The 20,630-nt window shown below is 42.8% G+C and overlaps 1 protein-coding gene across 1 annotated transcript in view; it reads right to left on the bottom strand.

Moving 5' to 3' along the window:
• Nucleotides 1–20,630, bottom strand: part of ARHGAP10 (Rho GTPase activating protein 10) — a 266,323-nt gene that overhangs the window by 188,904 nt on the left and 56,789 nt on the right. The window contains exons 2-3 of the mRNA XM_080674227.1: nt 1,146–1,241; nt 1,011–1,072 (exon numbers count right to left, since the gene is read on the bottom strand). Coding sequence (XP_080530353.1) covers nt 1,011–1,072; nt 1,146–1,241 — 158 coding nt within the window. The remainder of the gene's footprint in view (nt 1–1,010; nt 1,073–1,145; nt 1,242–20,630) is intronic.

Here is a 20,630-nt window from a genome sequence, read left to right as displayed (position 1 = left end):
CACCCACTTCATGTAGCAGAAAAGTGATGTCAAAGTACTACTTTCATCCACTATCACATTTAAACTTGCCTAAACAGCTGAAAAATCAGTGACTACAGGATCACATGAATAATGGTTGAATATGTCAGTTTGTGCCAGAAAAACCTAACAGGACCACAGTGCCTTCACAAGCCCTCTGAAAGCCTGAAAAGATGGTGAGAATAGTGTGTCCTAATCCAGTGCCAATTCTACTGTAAATTTTTGTGCAATGAATGAGTATCAGTCACTTGGTGGGAAATGCAAGCTTTTAAGAAAGGTAAGTATTATCCAATACACTCAAACTGCATTGCTGGGCGTAAATAACATGATCTACTCAATGCACTCAACATAGCATCACACACGTGGAGAGCACCCAATGAAGTGTAGCTATTATCATTACTGTTGGGATCACGATTTTCAAGGCAAAGTGGGATCTTAAAGACTTCCAGGCCTGAGTTCCCTCCCTCTCCACACAGCCTAGAATCGACAGATACAGCTCTAACATTGCCCTGCTGTCCCTGTGTTTCTACATAAGCTTTTCTGTTTTTATCTTTTTGATACATTAAGGTTCTGCCCGAGACCCAATTTAAATCAGGGGTGGGGCACCTTTTTTCTGCCAAGGGCCATTTGGATATTTATAACATCATTCACAGGCCATACAAAATTATCAACTTAAAAATTAGCCTGCTATATTTGGTCAAACATTTAATTAACTCACCCCTAATAATTTGGCAGAGCCAGACCAAATGATTTCCCAGACCTTAGACAGCCCGAGGGCTGGACATTCCCCACCCCTGAATGTAAAATACAAGTGCTGACGAACATCTAGATGGCACTGATATAGTCTGACTCACTATTTTACTGATCAAGAAACAGGTCCAGAAGTCCAGGAACTTATCTAAAATCTTGCCAAGGTCAGCACCACAGAGGAAATAGAAACCTGATTTTCCCTGCTCAAAGCTGGATTTATTCATTTACATCCCACAACTCACCATGATTTCCCTCTGTTCTTCCAGGTTCTTCAAAAAGTTAGAAAATTCACGCAAGGAAGCATCTGTCAAGAGAAAGGAATCGTTATTTGGCAGACAAAGCAAAGGAGAGCAAACCAAACCCTCCCCTTCACGTACCTATGCAGCGTTCATCATCGGTCTCTGCATCGCCAATAAACTCAAATTTAAAGTCTCTGAGCGAGTGAGCAAACTTCCGCTGGGCTGCCGAAAGACCTAGGGAGAAAGATTTAATCATGACATGGGTCCTCGTTTTATGTCAAGGCTTAGAAGATATTTATTCCTCCTAAGGTCAAGAGAGCTAGAGAGCTCTCCTCCAATCAATCTGCAAAGAGGCACAACCCAACTGCTTTGCCAAGGGGCCCATCATCCCTGGTGCTCTCTCCTGCGGCTTCTGTCTTCCACTCTACATTCTGGCAGGAGCAGGTGCTGGAGAAATGTTTATTCCACCCCCTAGTCTCTTCTTCCTCAGAGATCCAACTGCTTCACCTAGTTCCCTAAAAACACTTTTCCTTTCTCTGCTTACTCAGGTTAGAGCTTGCCCAATTCAAAAGTGAGGACCATGAACACACACCCCTTGATAGTATCGCCCAGGGCTCCAAGAGATCCGGCTGGCTACCAAGATTTCAAATATAAGTGTCTGAAGTAAAGATTGGTGGTTACAAAATAGTTGGGGATATAAAGTACAGAATAGGAAATACAGTCAATAATGTCTATATATAAAAGTCAAGCAACCGGAACGGCGAACGACCAGAACAATCAGAAGGACTTGTCACTATGATACGCACTGCAGAGGCCAACCAGCCCAATTGGAGCCCCGATTGCCCCCCCCAACCTCCCGCAGCACCCCCCACCCTGGTAGGCGGCCCCTCCAGCTGGCTGACCTCGCCCCTGATCGCCACCCCCACTCCAATCAGGCGCGGGGCCAGCAGCCAACATCCCACAGCCCCTCCCCCCCACTGGCCCAGCCCCAATTGGCCCCCATTGGGGCGGGCCTGCCAGACCCTACCTGTGCACGAATTCGTGCACCAGGCCTCTGGTCCTATCTAATAAAAGAGCAATATGCAAATTAACCATCACTCTGCTACACCCACAAGCCTCGCCCACCAGCCAATTAGAAGTGAGTATGCAAATTAACCCAACCAAGATGGCTGCGGCCACGGAGAGAGCAGGAGGCTTGGGTTTTCCCAGCAATGGAGGAAGCCAAGCTTTCTGCACACCCTGGCAGGCTCAGGCTTCCACTCAAGGCTATAAGTTTCAATTATAGAAGATAAATAAATCCCAACAAAAATGGCTGCCGCCACGGAGCAAGCAGGAGGTTTGGCTCCACTCAAGGCTACAAAGTTTCAATTGTAGAAGATAAATAAAATCCCAGATACCAGGGCCTCTGCTTGAGTCACCAGGGGGCGTGGCTAGCCTGCAAACAACTACTGGCCCCTCGCCCAGGCCGCCCCACACCCCAAGGGAACCCCCACCCTGATCCGGGACACCCTTCAGGGCAAACCAGCTGGCCCCACCTGTGCACCAGACCTCTATCCTATCTAATAAAAGAGTAATATGTAAATTGACCATCACTCCAACACACAATATGTCCACCCCCATGTGGTCAAAGATGGCCGCCCCATGTGGACACAAGATGGCCAACACAAGATGGCCAGCAGGGGAGGGCAGTTGGGAAGGACCAGGCCTGCAAAGGGAGGGCAGTTGGGGGGGACCAGGCCTGCAGGGGAGAGCAGTTAGGGGTGACCAGGCCTGCAGGGGAGAGCAGTTAGGGGCAAACAGGCTGACAGGGGAGCAGTTAGGCATCAATCAGGCTGGCAGGGGAGTGGTTAGGAGGTGATCGGGCTGGCAGGCAGCAGCAGTTAGGGGCAATCAGGAAGGCAGGCAGGTGAGCAGTTGGAAGCCAGCAGTTCTGGATTGTGAGAGGGATGTCCGACTGCCCGTTTAAGCCCAATCCTACTGGGATCGGGCCTAAACGAGCAGTCGGACATCCCTCAGGGGTCCCAGATTGGGGAGGGTGCAGGCTGGGCTGAGGGACACACACACCCCCGTGCACAAATTTCATGCACCAGGCCTCTAGTATTATAATAACTATGTATGGTGCCAGGTGGGTACTGGAAATATCGGGTGAACACTTGCTAAAGTATATGGTGGTCTAACCACTATGCTGCACACCTGAAACTAACACAAAATAATCTATGTATATAAAAGCCTAAGCAACCATCGCAACCAAACGGATGACCGAACAGGCTGCATGAGGTGACTAGGCTGGCAGGGGGGGTTAGTGAGGGGCGACCAAACGACCAAACAGCAGGCTGCATGGGGCGACCAGGCCCACAGGGGGGGCAGTTGGAGGCGACCAAGCCTGCGGCGGGGGGGGGGGGGGGCAGAGAGGGGTGACCAGGCCGGCAGGGGGGGTGCAGTTGGGAGCAACCAGGCCAGCATGGGGGGCAGTAAGGGGCGACCAGGTCGACAGGGTGGGGCAGTTAGGGGCAACCAGGCCGGCGGGGGGGCAGTTGGGGCAACTAGGCTGGCAGGGGGGGCAGTTGGGGGTGACCAGGCCAGCAGGGGGGGGGGCAGTTAGGGGCAATCAGGCAGACAGGCGCGCAGTTAAGAGCCAGTGGTCCCAGATTGTGAGAGGGATGTCTGACTGCCAGTTTAGGCCCGATCCCTGGACATCCCCCGAGGGGTCCCAGATTAAAGAGGGTGCAGGCTGGGCTCAGTGGACCCCCTCTCCCCTGTGCACGAATTTCGTGCACCAGGCCTCTAGTATTGAACATAAATTGCAATTGAAAAATTTAGAAATACACACACACACCCACACACACACATACATAAGGGTCTCAAAAGCTTGATGTCAGCCAACCAGATGCCCTTAACTGATTGTCAAACTCTAGGCCGAGAACCCAGAAGATGATAAAAGAGTTTTCATAGAAAACAGCAACAGGGAAGTAACTAAGGCCAAGCTTAAATGTTGGAAATAATTCATTCTGCAAAAGACCTATAGAGTCCTCATCTTTTCTTACTGGAGATTAACAGAAAATAGTGGAAAAACTACTTCTAATTTAGGCTAATGTTTATTTTATGGGCCACATGCCATGCTAGGTAATATTTTTTTTCTATCTCATTCAATACTCTTGAAAGATAAAGATGATCTCCACTTTACAATGGAAAGTTAAAGCTCAGAGATGTTGTTATTTGCACAAAGTTGCACAGCTACTGCAACAGCAAAGGCTTAATTCTTCTCCAGGGCCGTGTGTCCAAAACCCAGGCCCTGGCCAGGGTACCATCCTACCTCTGGTCTAAAGCACTTTCTAAGAAGCTGCTCACTGACGCCTGCACTCCTTATGCCTCTGGTCTCAGTACAGTGAGTACTGACAGACCGTGTTCAAATAAAACTTCATGTTAAGCAAATTTAAAAAGCTGAAAAAATAAAATGCAATCCATTACTGCTGGTCGGAATGCCCTCTTGCAACGAATAAATATAGACAAGAAAGTGAAGCGAATAATGCAAAACACCAAAGGCAGTTTTCAATAAGATGGTAGGATAGTAAAAGCAAGTGTTCTTTTTAATGTTCTTCATTGTATTACAGGTAACAAACAAGGAGAGAATGCTCACCAGCTCTTTCAGTTGTTGTCATAGTTTTGTTTTTGTTTTTGTTTTTTAATTTTTCCTAATAGACTATGCCTTAGAGCTGTTTTAGGTTACCAGCAAAACTGGGCAGAAAGTACAGATTTTTCTTTGACCCATGGCCCCTGTAGATGCACAGCCTCCTTCATTATCAACATCCCCCACTGTCATGATGTTTGAAACTTCATTCTTCCTCTAATTCATGTTTCTCTTGCCATTCTCAAATTATTTTTCCTCTTCAAAATAATTTTTTTTTTTAAAAAAAACAACCTTGAAAAAGACTTCAATGTTAAAGGGAAAAACCTTACAACTTTTAGAAGAGGCTACAGGATTGTAATTTCTTACCCTTGGAGTAGGAAAGAAAAGCACAACTATAATGTAAAACGCGATGGATTGTGAGCGTGGTCATAGCTCTTACTCCTGCCTGCAGGAAATTCTCTTTTCAAGGACACTTACAGCCTCGCCAACAAGTGGCGGGGTCTATGTTCCCACCCCCTGAATACCAGCAGGGCTTGTGGCCAACAGAACATGGTGAGTGTGACATCTGCTATTTTGGAACCTCCACCTCGAGAAGCTTTGTACACCTTTGCCCGATTCCATGTGAACAAGTCCAAGCTAACCTGCCGGCTGATGGAAGACTTGTGGCTCAGTCACCCCAGCAGTCAGACAGCCAACCAGCAGAAACAGAGCTTCCCTGCACAGGCAGGAGGCAGGCAGTCACTGCCTGGTCAGCTGAGTCCCAACTGAAATAAAGTTGTTTCAGCCACTAGGTTTTGGGGTGATCCGTCACAAAGCAATGGATAACTAATATAAAAAGATTATTAAAATTCGCCTCTGTTTAAGTTTTAAATATTTAAAAAACATAAAAAAGGGAAGATCAGCACAGAGAAGGTATAAAAAACTGCTATATAATGAAGTAAGGCAGAACCCCAAGAAAAAATGGGAATAAAACTTGAATCAGCCTTTCAGAAAAATAAGTGAAAGAAATCCATATGGCCTATAACTACATGAAAAGGTGCTCAAACTCATTAGTGAGAATAAAACTGAAAATTAAAACCTCAAGATACCTGAACACACCCATCAGACTGGCAAAAATTACTAAATCTGGCAACCTCCAGGGTTGGTGTAATCCTGTACATGGAGCAACAGAAAGCCTCACACACTGCTAGTGAGAGTAAAGATTGGTGTATTTACTTTGGAAGGAGTTTGGCATTGTCTAGTAAATTTGGTGACATCTTACAACCCAGAAGTTGTTCTCCTAGGTAAATTACAATAGACCTGATTACAATAACAGCCAAACACTGGGGGTGGGGGGGGGGGGAGAACAAATACTGATCAATAGAACAAATATCTAAGTTATAGTGTATTCATATACTATAGAGTAAAAAATAACTAAAAACTCACAGATCAACACAAAGGAACCTCAATTTGGAGAGAAAGAAGCAAGTCACAGGAGAATACACATACCATGGATCTTTTATATAAAGTTCAAGCTACACTAGAGTACATGTTTGGGTTGCAAATATAGACACTAAATCACAGCCTAGCAAGGGAATCCTTATCTCAAAAGTCACACAATGTTTATTTTACCACTGGGAGCCAGGGAGAGGAACACAGTCCGAAAGCTACGAGGGCATTACAGTATTTTAGGTCATTAACTGGTGGTGGGTCTGTGGATGTGTGCTTTGTCATTCTTCTTTAAAACATACATTTGTTTCACATACTTATGTATTTTTGCCATAATTTTCACAATCACAATATAAAATTTTTAAAACCGTAAGAAAGTAAAGTCTAGCTATTTTAGGCCCTTCAAAAATAACTCAGTTTCTATTGTAATCTAGACAAACAAACAATTATTCTCTAAGCTCTAACCACTCTGGCCTGCTCTTGGCTCACACTTGCTGAACTCTGAGAGTCCTTAACCTTGGGTTCCCTCCACCTGAAGTGCTCCTTCTCCACCCCCACTGTCACCTGGCAGGTCCTTTCAACAAGGATGGCTCAGCGAAGAATCCCCCTCCTCTCACCATCCTCTCTAAAATAATGTCCCCCCTCTGCCCAAGGTCCCTCTCTAGTCCTTTGTCCTTTTATTTCCTTCATAGCACTTATTACCTAAAATTACCTCATTTAGCCAATATTTATACTCATGGTGATCTATTTTCCACTCTAGAATATCATGTCCCTGAAGCAGCAACTGATAGTCTTCTGCTTCCTTATGTCCCTGAAACAGGGACCACAACAGGATTTTTCTGTTTCAATTTATATCTGGCACCTATTTCCAAATATTAATAAAGTGGGCTTATTATCATTAAAATAACTTTGTGTTATTCTATTTTGCTAATGTGTGCTCTGCCAGTACTCAATAGAGGTATGAAGCTGGTTCCATTTATGTTTATACTAGAGGCCCAGTGCATGAATTCGTGCATGGGTGGGGTCCCTCTACCTAGCTGACAATTGGGCTGATTGGGGCCTGCCCGCTGTGGGGAGGGGCCATGGGATGTTGGCTGGCTGCGGGAGGCTGACTTTGAGAGCACACTGACCAACAGGGGGCAGCTCCTTTGTTGAACACCTGCCCCCCGGTGGTCATTGCACATCATAGCAACTGGTCGACCAGTTGATTGGTCGACCGGTCGTAAGGGTCGCTTAGGCTTTTATATAGATAGATAGATAGATAGATAGATAGATATAGATATATAGATATATAGATATATAGATATAGATATCTATGTGTACTTATATTTTTATATTTACTTATAGACATTGTATGCATGTATATATTAGCAGTAATATACACACACATACACACACACATATAATCATCAATGCTGGTATAAATTATATTTTCCCTCTGGAGCTATTTCCTTTGACTATTTTATCCAAAATACCTAGTCAGGATACTTTAAAGACCATGTTTCATATAATCAGGATAGGATGCCCTCCAGAAAGTTAAAACTTAAATACATCAATTCATAGTTCCTAATTTTGTAAGTTGAAATGTTTATGATAGCAGATTAAACTTGAGTTCATCTGCACAATTATTATATTTCTTTTATGTATATAGCACGTTCTTGTCTAACCTCTGCATTATTATAATCACATCAATTTATTTTAGAATATACCATTTTCCTCACTCAGTTTTCCTCTTTGTTGACTTCCTTCTGGTGTTATTAGAGCTTATTGTACAAAATTTTTGTTTAAAAATTTGACCATACCAAACTCCATTCCTTTTAAAAATCACAGATTTATTACCTTTCCGCTACCTGGTACATTTTAAATTTACCTCTCCTCCCATGCAGTTTACACTTTTGTTGATATCTTCTGCCTTTCTAAACATAATATAGAATCATAAGACAGCTTACTAGATTTTGTACAGTTCTATGAAATAAGCACAATGATGCTTTGTACAAAGGATAATGTTTTTTCTTTCCACTATAATTACACATGAAACTCAACCAGTCAGAGTTCACTAGTTACAAAGACTAAAAAAGATAGTGAGGGGGCCCCCTAGACAGAATTATCTTTACAGAATTATCTATGCTAATTGACTTAAATATCATTTACTCTTTATAATCAGCCTGCAGGGTAAGTGCTGGTGCCACCTTATCGTAAGTAGGTTCAGAGGTAGATTAGTGACTTCATTAAGGTCACACACTTCTTTAGACTGCTGGTAGTAAGCTCTAAAGGCACAGACTCAACTCGTTTTCTCAAGGTTCCACTAACATCCTTTCTACGACATCATTCCAGCTTTCAAGATATTTAACATTTTTCCCAAATACTTTGCCCAGATCTCAACTAGTTATCTGAAAGGCTCAAATGCAGAATTCTAAACAAATGTAAAACTCATATGCGTGGGCCTCCATGCCCCCATCCTCTAATTCCTGAGTTCTCCGAAGCAACACTGCTCTTTGAAACACCTTCAAGGCGGACATGACGCCAGCTGGTGGACAAGGCCAAGCATGAGTTGAGCACAAAAAGTTCAACTAACATAAAAGATTTAATGTGATTTGCACTATTCAAATGAACTGGCCACTTCAGAGTCTCCCACACTGGAATTTTTAGGCCCTCGATCCGTCAACAAATAGGAGAAAAAAACACAAGCAAGGCCTTCCCAGGGACAGGAGCAGTCTGAGAGGTGAGGAATTATATGGAAGACCTGCTGAGTTTGAGATGGAAGACACTACATGGAAAGATTCAAGCACAGCTTTAAGCCAGATTTGGAGAGCCTCCGGACACTGGCAGAGCCGCCTCGGATCACCCTTGATGATTTTTACACGTGAAAATCATTTCTGGTAGCATAGCCACCTATTAAAAGAGTTTTCAGTTAAGACCAGGAACTATCACACACGTAGAGGCACTTGGGAGTGAATAGAATACCTCTCCGCTCAGGTTGCTCCACTTGCGCTGAACTTCTAGGCAGCCCCCTGGGTGTGTTGGCTGCTGAGGTGACAAGCCTGGCCTGTCATCTCCTGCAACTTCCCACCCCATCAAACATGGCACTAACTAACGGGGACACAAGAAGATGCGGCATGTTCTTTCATTCTGGGCATAAACAGGAAAAAATGAAACCAGCAAATAAATAAGCCTTTCTCACTTCTTAAATTTAAAATACAGGATTCTTCACAAACCATACTGGATTCTAAAAGCTTTTTCTCAAACAGGCAAATTGCACCTAGAAGCGCACATTCCTTTGCATGCAGAGACCCAAATAACTAGATTATCAACTATGCAAAAGCTCTGCCAAGGAACCTCTGCCACCCGTTCTGCACATCAAAACATGTACCAGAATTCTTCCATGCTTTATTTAGAGAAAAGTAGGGTACGGACTCTAAGAACTTAACATCCTTCACGCCAGATTCGTACCAAGGAAATAATGCTGATGTTAATCCAAGTAACTTGGAAGGGAAACAAAATTCCTCTGGGACTGCAGACTGGTTCATATTTGGCCTCATGTTTTCCAGATTTACAAACCCGGCAGCTGTGCTTTACACAAGAACAGCATTGTGGCCTCTCTGCACACACACAAAAAAAGAAAGTAAATAACTTACATTGTAGATTTTTAAAAGCTGTGCTAACATCTCACAAGCCTAAGATGCACTCACTGCTGGGCTAGTCGAGGCCTGAAGGGCAAATCACAGGCTGTTTGTTCTAGGAGCAGCTCATGGCCCTCAAGGTCTCTGGAACTGTTAGGTTAAGGCAAGCAAGTCAAACTCGCGGCCCACAGGCTGCATGCCTCATTTATTTGGCCTGTGTTAGCCTTTGAGCTTGGGTTAAGGCATTCCTAGTTCTACTTCTCCAAATACAGCCCAACCAAGGTGCCTGTGAAGTGAGTTCTTCTTAATCATAGAATAAGCACTGTCTAATGTCACAAGAACTATTTGAATGGATGACCTTATGGGGTAAAAGGAATATAAGCTGAATCCACAAAGACCCTCACACCCCAAGCAAATGCATAAACCTGGATGGATTTCGGGCTCTAGACCCAATATGGCACATAACCAACACCCAGATCCTGTTTTCCAAAGTAGTCAATTAATTGAAAAGACCCCTTCAGAAGTGAGTGCCCTGCATGGAATCCCACAGGCAGGTCCACTCTGGAGAACACCACCAAAACTTCAGTCCACCTTATGCAGATGTCAAGTGCACTGTACACATTCAGCAAGGGAGGAATCTGCTCGGACTAGATTCTGTGTACAGAGCGAACCTGCCACAACAGGCTGGCAGGCAAGAAGGGCATGCTGAAGATCACCTGGCCCACAGGCTTTCAAACTGTCTTTGACCAAAGATCCCTTTGTTCAAAGAAAATCTTATTTACAGTGAGAACAGAAAATACAGCTAACACTTACATACTAATTTCCTATTATTGCTGTGGCGAATTACCATAAGCTTAGTGGCTTAAAACAACACAAATTTATTATCTTACAGTTCTGGAGGTCAGAAGTCGACACTGGGTCTCACAGGGCTGTGTTGCTTCTGGAGGCTACAAGGGAGAATCCATGTCCTGGCCTTTTCCAGCTTCTGAAGGGGAGGGGAACCTTATTTCTGCCGAGGGCCATTTGGATATTTATAACATCACTCACAGGCCATACAAAGTGATCAACTTAAAAATTACCCTGCTATATTTGGTCAAACACTTAATTAACTCACCCCTAATGCCTTGGCAGGGCCAGACCAAATGGGCCGAACGTTCCCCACCTCTGTTCTAAAGGATGCCCAAATCCCTTGGCCCATAGACTCAGCCACCAATCCAATCACTTGGACCTCTGCTTCTGACATCAGTTCTCTTTCTCTGACTCCTTTAAGGGCCATTGGTATTACAATCGGCCCAGCATGATGACCCTAGAGAACCTCAGCATCTCAAAGACCTTAATTTAATCCCATCAGCAAAGTCCCTTTTGCCATGCAAAATAACATATTCACATGTTCAGGGAATTAGAAAGGGACATCTCTGGAGGGCCATTATTCTAACTACCAAACCTTAAAATGTCAGGTGTATTTACATTTATTGATTCATTTAAGTATCACAACAACTCTTATTATTATGCCCACTTTACAGAGGAGAAAATGGAGACACACAAAGAGGTTAAGCAATTTGCCCAAGATCATACAACTAGTTAGTAGTACAACCAAGAGATCATCAAAGCTGCTCAGGTAGAGGTAGGATGAAGAACTCCACCAAATTGGTCCCTGCCTCCCACAGAGTGGTCCGCAATGAGACTGCCCCCTGCAGATCCCAACCTGAAAACCCGTGATAGAGGCTCTCACCTTCACTTTACAGCTGGGATATGAAAGCACAACTTTGGATAACTAGCTCAATGTCACACACCCAGTTCAAGGAGCACTCTAACTAGAATCCAGGTTTTAGCTTAGAATCCTAGTTTTAGTATAATCTTGGGAGGCACAGGAGGACAGTAACAGGTGCACCTGTAAGTGAGGAACACATGGTCCAGCAGTTGGACAGCATGTCCCAGAGAATGGCTGCACAGGACACAAGGGGACGTGTGTGTGTGTGTGTGTGTGTGTGTGTGTGTGTGTGCGCGCGCGTGCACGTGTGTTGGGGCGGGGGGCGTAAAGGGAAGTGCTTATGTATGAAAAAGTATATATCCAGGCCAACACACTCCCAACCTGTACCTTCTCTAATTACACTTCATAGAAAACACGAATGGCTGATAGGCTGACAAACATTCTATTTGACAAGACTGCATGCTAAAAATTAGGCTGGCTTGATGTCCAGGGAAGTGCCTAAATCTGAATGTCAAAAACTGGTGGTCCTACAGACTTACTTATTTAGCTATCCTTTTCATTAAAATTTTAATTTCAATCTCTCAAACCCTCTGGTTACCATTGGTCCCACTATTCCCTATTGTCACTACCATTGGTCCCACTATTCCCTATTGTCACTTAAAATATCTTCCTGACCTCTGGAAGCATTTGGATATCAAATCCTGGCCTCAAGAAACTATAGCAGGGAATGTAATCATAGAGACAATTTAGTCATAGGTCCCATTTTACAGATGAGAAATCAAAGGGACAATAAACTAGAGGCAGTGTGGTTTGTCACAAGGAAAAAGGCTCTATAACCCTGCGGACCTAGGTTCTGATACTGGCTCTGCCATATCTCAGGTGTGTAGCTTTGGGCAAGATACACACAGTTTGCACTGAAATTCCCACCTACAAACTGAAAATAATAAGAATATCATGTCTAACACATGACCTCTCACTTTCCCTTCTCAAGCAAACTGCTTGACCCAGAGTCCCCACTTTCTGAGCTGGTGGGGTGTAGCACACAACCCTACTCAAAGTTCATTAGGGCTGAATGAATAAGAACAGGCAGCTGACCCAAGAACAGCCCCCACAGGCCAGGCAGAGACACAGACACAATGGAGAGAGAGAGAGAAAGAGATGACTTAAAGGCCACACAACATTAAACAACTCTTTTTCAGATCTGGGATTTAAGCTCAATGACAAAACATAGTATTATTCACACATTTTGCTACTGAATATAGTAACTTGATAAACAAAGTGGTTTCCAAAATGTCTTCAAGAAAGGGAGAGAAAAAGAAAAAGAAAACCACATACAGAGATAATGCCCAAACAAGCTACCTTATTAACCACAGTGCATGCCTCAGGCCCAAAATAAATATTAGTACGGATTTTAGATGTCAGGTGTTATTCTGGCTTACTACACATGAGCTTTTCCATTGTTATGGCATAATGAGAAACTTAGTTGTCCAACAAAATCAAGAGTCACTGTATAACTACCCCATTTCTCTCAAGTGCTTCAATATTTATTCTCTTTAAAACAAAAATATTTATTCTCTTTAAAGTAATACAATACTCACTCAAAGGAGGGGCTAAAGCCTTCCCTTTTGTGCCCAAGTTAAACCAGGATCACAGAGTTAAGAGAAATGCCACCAAAAATGACCAATGACTTGCATCTACCACTCATGCATCAGAGCCCAGTGTGCACTATAAAATTCTAACAGGACGGGACTGCTGCCCTAGGAGTTCATCACATACAGTTGTAGTATGAGAGACAACTATCACATACTACATAGGAACTGAGGGGTCCAGATTACAAACTACATAGGAGTTCATGGAAGACAAAACACACACACACATACACTAAAATCATCAGGAAAGCATGGCATGGAATTGGGGGGACTTGAACAGGATCTAAAAGGTCTGTTTGTTTTAAGTCACCGTAAACTATAGAGGAGACAGTCAATGTACTAGGAACAAAATGAGGGAATCCTTTAGATGGGAATGAGAAGGACAGTTGATCCTTGAACATGGGGGTTAGGGATGAGAACCCCTCCCTTCATGCAATCGAAAACTCACGTATAACTATTGACTCCCCAAAAACTTAACTACTAATAATCTACTGTTGACCAGAAGCCTTACCAATAACAGAGTCAATTAACACATATTTTGTATGTTACATGTATTTTTACAGTAAAGTAAACAAGAGAAAAGAAAATGTTATTAAGAAAATCATGAGAAAATACATTTACAATACTGTACATTTTATTGATCGCCCAGTTCAAACACTACGTTCAAGGGTCAACTGCACTATATGACCTATATGTGTTAGGGCCTAAAGAATGCAAGGAACAAAGACTCAAACAAAGAGAATACAATCGCAAAGAGCCCAGAAAACAATGTGAACTGGCTTTACAGCCTCCCCAAGATCTTCTCTCCTGACCTCTGCCATTAACACAACTTGGTTCTCTCTGAGTTTACTTTTCTCTTTTGCAATTGCTTTTTTTTTTCTTCTTATCAACTCTTACTGTTGGAACTGCTGCTCACTTGGAGGGTTTGCTGCTATGCCATTGCCTGGTAGGGCCCTTTCATCATCCTTACATTAGTTTATGACGTTCTTTCAACGTCAACTCCCACTGCTTTTCCCTTATTTCCCAAAATAAAATTTTCTAGAAAATCACTGGCTCAGCTCATTTTTTCCCACAGAAGGCCATGAGAAAAGTAGCTGTCCCACCCCAATCAAATCAGCCAGTCCAGGGAGAGGACAGAGGTTCCCAAGTGCTTTCTCCTCAGCAGGGGCTGGGAGCAGAGCCGCTTTCCCTGATTGGAGCTGTGAAGTATGAGGTCAGCAGATGCCATGAGTGACAACTTGGGTACAAGGCCAGCGAGTACAAAAAAACATCCTTTCAAGGCCAAAAATTATTTCTGAAGACTATACTCTGCTAACACACAAAATTCCATAAACCCTAAAGCCAGAAACCAGTCCTTCTAAATAATTACAGCAGACAGGGCCTGAGTCCATTTTCACATAATGAACTATGTATAAAGTTCATACAAAAAATTTAAACACTCACCAGTGACTACAAAAATTCTTTCAAATCCAGTGCTTCCAAATGGTTTAGGTGTGTGCAACAACCATCTGATACTCATTTAGCACTTCTTAGGTGCTGGTCACTGCTCTAGAAATACTTTGCATGTATTAGATCATTTAAGCTTCATCGAACCCAATTAGGAAAGCATCTTTTACAGCATGTTCTAAACAAACACAGGAAGATACAGATAGGTCACATTATGTGATCTCAACCTGGAGCAAGCTTTCAGTCTAAACCATCAGACTATGAGGCCTCACCATACAAAACAAAAACTGCACAGGACACAAAGACTCTCTCCTTGCAATGCCCTAATAAAATGGATGTAAATAATCAAAATGCCTTGCTCATGTTGAAATGTTAGAGAAAAGGTCAGGAATAAAAATTTAAAAAAAAAAGCGTTGTAGACAGTCCCTGGGGAAGGAAAGTTTCCCAAGAAGAATGGCAAGATACCAGAATGCTACACTGAGGAACACACAGCCAATAGGAAGAAGGAAACAGAGCAAACTTGGAAAAGTGGCTGTTAGAAAAATAGTGTGTGGGCTGGGTGTTGAGGTCTGCCTCTTGATTTCATGCTTCCTCAAGGTCAAGGTCAATTTTTATCAAGACCCCAGACAGCACAATCAACACAACCCAAGCCTCTTGGGCAGACTGACAAACTCTGGACCTCCTGAAAACTATCCACGTTCCAGGAGGGAGGAGGTGTTATACAAGTAAGACACATGATCGATTTGTAAAATCACTGAAAGCATGAGAAAGGTATTTAAGTGCACATAATACTGTTTAGAATGCAAGTTCCCCAAAGTCTTATCCAATGGTTCTTTGTTCTTTAAATTTTTCTGTATTTTCTAAAGTCTTCATTCAGCATAAATTATGATCAAAATATTAAAGCCAAAACAAACAAAATTAATGATACCCAATTATAAGTACAGGCAGAGGTGTAAGATAATGTGGATATAATGGTTTGTTTTATGTGGCAACCTGAGCTGGTTAAATTTGAATTTTCGGTGTGTCTGTGAGGCATTTCCAGTAGAGATGAACATCTCAGTTGGTAGACTGACCAAAGCAGATGGCCTTCCCCAATATGGGTGGGTATCATCCAACCTGCTGAAGACCCGAACAAAACAAAAAGACAAGAAATTTTAACTTCCTCTCTTGCTGCCTGTTTGAGCTCAGAGACTGGTCTTCTCCTGCCCTTGAATGAGGACTTACACCATCAGCGCTCCTGTTTTCATTCTGAAATTTCTGAATGACCTTATGAAATGTTTCAACTTGCAAAAGAAAGTTCTATCACTAAATAGCATCACCATTCGTATTCTGTTTCAAAGAGAGTGAAGAATATAATTAAGATCGGTGGCACCACCCAAACAAATTAATACCGTAACTTAGCATTTCATGTGGTTTTTTATCAAATAATCATTGTGTACTTCACAGCCATTAGATACTCTCACAGTATTTTCCCCTGTAGTACAGCACAGTGACTGAGAGTATGGGTTCTGGTGTCAGACTTGGGCTCACACAGTAGTGTCACCAGCAACCAGCTGGGTGACCCTCCCTGAGCAGGTGACAACCTGTCTGAGCTCTGGTTTCTTCCCTGACAATTTGGGGAGTAATATTGGATTTTATATAGCAAATTGCAGTAAAGGAAAATAATGAATCAAAGATTACTAAGTTCTCCTACAGAAAATGGCAGAACCATGAAAAAGAAAAAGGGAAGTCAAGAGAGGAAGCCAATGTAAGGCGAGGAAACAACTGCATTTTAGGTATTTCAGAAAGTAGCATATTAGCTAAATAGAAATTCTGAAAAGCTGCTGCAGATAGCGGTCAAGACCAGAGGCTTGAATTGTCTATCTGCAGAGAAGTGAGTAAAGAGAAATAAGGAGTGTTTTTTTTTTAGAAGGAAAAAGTATAGAAATTCTAGAGATGAAAAATGTGAAGTAAACTACAAAGGTGACTCACAAATGGAGAAAGGGGCAGGGAAGGCCAGAGGGAGAAAAGGCCCAGAAAAGGCAGCCAAATGGGGGATAGGAAGAGTGCAGCTTCAGAGAAGACACCGAGAATGCTCAAAAGTGCCAAATGCTTTGTGAAGCAGTCAGATTTCGGCAAGAAGTAGTCCTGTGACAAGTCATCCCGATTCCTCCCTTTCACTTAACCCCCTCCATCCACTCCCCACCCAAAATATCCCGTGGAGCTGCTCACTTTTCTGTCCCCAGTGTTAGCCCCACCACCATCTCCTGACTGGCCATTCTGCTTCCACTCACCCCTATCAGTCCAATTTCCATACAGGATCAAGAGTTAACTGAAAATAGCCCTTGCCGGGTAGCTCAGTCGGTTACAGCGTTGTCCTGACATGCCAAGGTTGCGGGTTCAATCCCAGGTCAGGCACATATAGGAGTCAAACAATGGGTGTGTGAATGAGTGGAGCAATGGGTCATTGATTCTTTTTCTTCCTCCCTCCTCTCTCTCAAATCAAGTTTTTAAAAATTAATTGAAAATATAAATTGGATCTCCTTACTGCCCAGCTGAAATCCTTCAACATCATTCTGTTGTATTTAGGCTAAATTCCAAACTCCTCACCAAATCTCTAAAAGACCCTACATGATTCTGGTGCCTGCATGGCTCTCCAGACCCATTCATTCACTTCCTAACCTCACTGAATTCCAGCTGTTATCAGTCTCCCTTCTATTCCTGGAAGAAAAGAACAAGGCCAAAGTGCTTTCCTTCCTTGAGGTCTTTGTACATGCCCTGCCTTCTGCCTGGAATGCTCTTCTCCCACCTCCTCGGAAACAAGTTCAACCTGTATTAGAAATTCCGCTCAAGCTACAGAGGGGTCATCTGATGGCTTTTAGAAAGAGGGCTCCAGGTATTAGACGTATACTACACAGCAGGATGCATGTAGCTGCACTACATCCTAACTTCAACTGGGTTTTTTTGGTTGTTGGTTTTGGTTAATCCTCACCTGAGAATATTTTTTCCCTTGATCTTTAGGGAGAGTAGAAGAGAAGAAGGTAGGGAGGGAAGGAGAGAGGGAGGGAGGAACATTGGTGGCCTCCTAACTAGCTGAGTATGGAACCTGCAACCCAGATATGTGCTCTTGACCAGGAATCAAATCTGCGATCCTTCTGTGCAAGGGCCAATACTCTAATCACTGAGCTGCACCAGCCAGGGCTCAACTGGTTTTTATTCCAAATACCTAACTGAAAAGGCCACACTAAGATGTGTAAGAAATAGTCGCCTATATATTGGTCGAAGATCTACATGCTTCTGGGGCATATTTTCCAGTTAAAGTTTTTAATATGTTATTCTAGGTTAATTACATAATTGATTCCCCTTACCCACTAATAACATCCAGACTCCATTTCAAAGGATGTAAGCAATGGGTACATGGAAATTCAATACTGTAATTGCTCAACTTTTTTCAAAATTGATTTTTTTGTACTTTCTAATCCTTAATTTTTAAATTTCCTTTTCAACAAGAATTTCTATGGGATAAACCACTATTAATGTATTGTATCTTCTCTATCTGCTCCAAGTTTGATATATAATTTTGTTTTAAATATTTTCCTTCTTACTTTTGTGGCCTCTATTTTGGATTATGATTTTGAATTCTGTATATTTTGAGTTAGTCAGATTTTTCCTATTATTTTGAAGAAGTTTCTTCTGTCACTTGCACACTTAAAAAGCACCCGCTCTTCTGCATCCCTAAACATTTTGCAAATATTCAGGTTAAATTTCTTTTTAACTATGCTAAATTTGATTTTTTTAAAAGACTTAATGCTGGTATGTCTGCATTATTCTGTTCCTTTGTCTATCTTTTGTGCCACGGTCTCATGTCGCACTTTTCATTACCTAATACAGTCAACAATTACCCCTCTTATTTTTCTTTTTCAGAACTTTATCATTTCATAATCTTTCCTAACAACAATAAGCATCCAGTGTTATGGTGAATATTTTATATAAATATTGTCCAAATCCTTTGAATTATCATAGATATTCATTCTATCCCCTTCTTAAAATGGAGGGTGGATACTTAACAGGTCATACAGGAAAACCAGAATTAAACCTAGGTCTGATCCCCAATTCATGATCTTTTCATCCCCAAATAGCACTTTTTGACATAGCAAATTCATACAGCATCTCCTCACCTGATTTTAAATCTACTAGAGGCTTGGAAACCTGATAGCCTCACTGCTAAGAATTGAGGGGCAAGGGACATTTTGTGGTTCACGTGGCCAGTGCTACTTCAATTGCCAGACTCTGAACTATCTGTCACAAGGTCCCTGCAAGACAAGGAATTTAAAGAGAATGTAAACTAACCAAGTCCCAAGAACATTGTTCAGCTTGACTGACCTTTTTTCACACCAAGATATTATATCTCCATCTTATAAGTGGTGGGGGTGGTAAGAAAGGAAATTCCTTATGTCCTCGTAACCAACAGTCTGCAGATAAGCATTGGTCTACCGGCCACTTGTTGAAAAATGCTGCTCTAGGGCAGTGACATAATGGGTGATAAAATCAGTACATTAAGTCAAACCAGCAGTTTTTTCAACCAGTTTTTTCAATCAGTTTACATTCAATATTATTTTGTATTAGTTTCAAATGTATAGTATAGTTGTTAATCATATACTTTACAAGATGTTGCCCCCAATATTTACAGTACCCACCTGGCACCATACAAAGTTATAATACTAGAGGCCCGGTGCACAAAATTCGTGCACGGGAAGGAGGAGGGTGTCCCTCAGCCTGGTCTGCACCCTTTCCAATCTAGGACCCCTTGGGGGATGTTCAACTGCCACAGGGATCGGGCCTAAACTGGCAGTCGGACATCCCTCTCACAATCTGGGACTGCTGGCTCCTAACCGCTCACCTGCCTGCCTGCCTGCCTGCTCACCCCTAACCACCTCTGCCAGCCTGATCACCCCCTAATCACTCCCTTGCCGGCCTGATTGATGCCTAACTGCTCCCCTGTCAGCCTGATCACCCCCAAGTGCCCTCCCTTGCCTCCTGATTGCGCCCAACTGCCCTCCCCTGCAGCCTGATCACCCACAACTGGCCTCCCCTGCCGGCCTTATCGCCCACAACCTGCCTCTTCCACTGGGACCCACCTCCTCCATGCCACACGGAATTGCTGGAACCCCCGGCCTCACCGTGCAGAACGGCCACTGGGCCCTGCCTCCGCTGTGCACATGGCCATCTTGTGGCAGCCATCTTGTGAAGACATTGCACGCGAGGGCGCAAGGACCACCTAGGCTCTTATTAGTATAGATTATTGACTATATTCCCTATCCTGTACCCCACCTTCAACTTTTTCACCCAGTCCCATATCCTCCTCCCCTTTGGCAACCATCAATTTGTTTTCTGTGTCTATGATTGTGTTTCTATTTTGTTCAATTATTTTGTCATTTAGATTCCACATATAAGTGAACATATGGTATTTGTCTTTCTCTGGCTGATTTATTTCACTTAGCATAATACTCTCTAGGGCCATCCACACTGTTGTAAATGGTATAAGATTTCATTCTTTTTAATGGTCAAGTAATATTCCATTGTATATATGTACCACTACTCTTTTATCTACTGATGTGCTCTTGGTTTGCTTCTATATCTTGGCTATTGTAAATAACACTGCAATGAACACGGGAATGCATACATTCTTTTTTTGAATAAGTGTTTGGGTTTCTTCAGATCTATACCCAGAAGTGGAATCACTGGGTCATCAGGGAGTTCCATTTTTATTTTTCTGAGGACCCTCTATATTGTTTGCCACAGTGGCTGCACCAATCTGCATTCCCACCAACAGAGCATCCTACCCAACACCTATTGTTTGTTGTTTTATTGATGACAGCCATTCTGACAGGTATGAGGTGATCTCATTGTGGTTTTAATTTGCGTCTCTCTGATGATTAGTGACACTGAACATTTTTTCATGTGCCTATTGGTCATATGTGTCCTCTATGAAGAAGTGTCTATTCAGATCCTTTGTCCATTTTTTAAATTGATTATTTTTGGTGTTGAGTTGTATGACATGTGGGAGGCAACCAATCAATATGTCTTTCGAATATGTCGATGTTTCTCTCTGTCTCTCCTCCTCCCTTCCATTCTAAAAAAAAAAAAAACAATGGAAAAAAA

This window comes from Plecotus auritus (assembly GCF_963455305.1).
Source record: "Plecotus auritus genome assembly, chromosome: 6".
Taxonomy (NCBI): domain Eukaryota; kingdom Metazoa; phylum Chordata; class Mammalia; order Chiroptera; family Vespertilionidae; genus Plecotus; species Plecotus auritus.
This window is presented reverse-complemented; position numbering and strand designations above follow the sequence as displayed.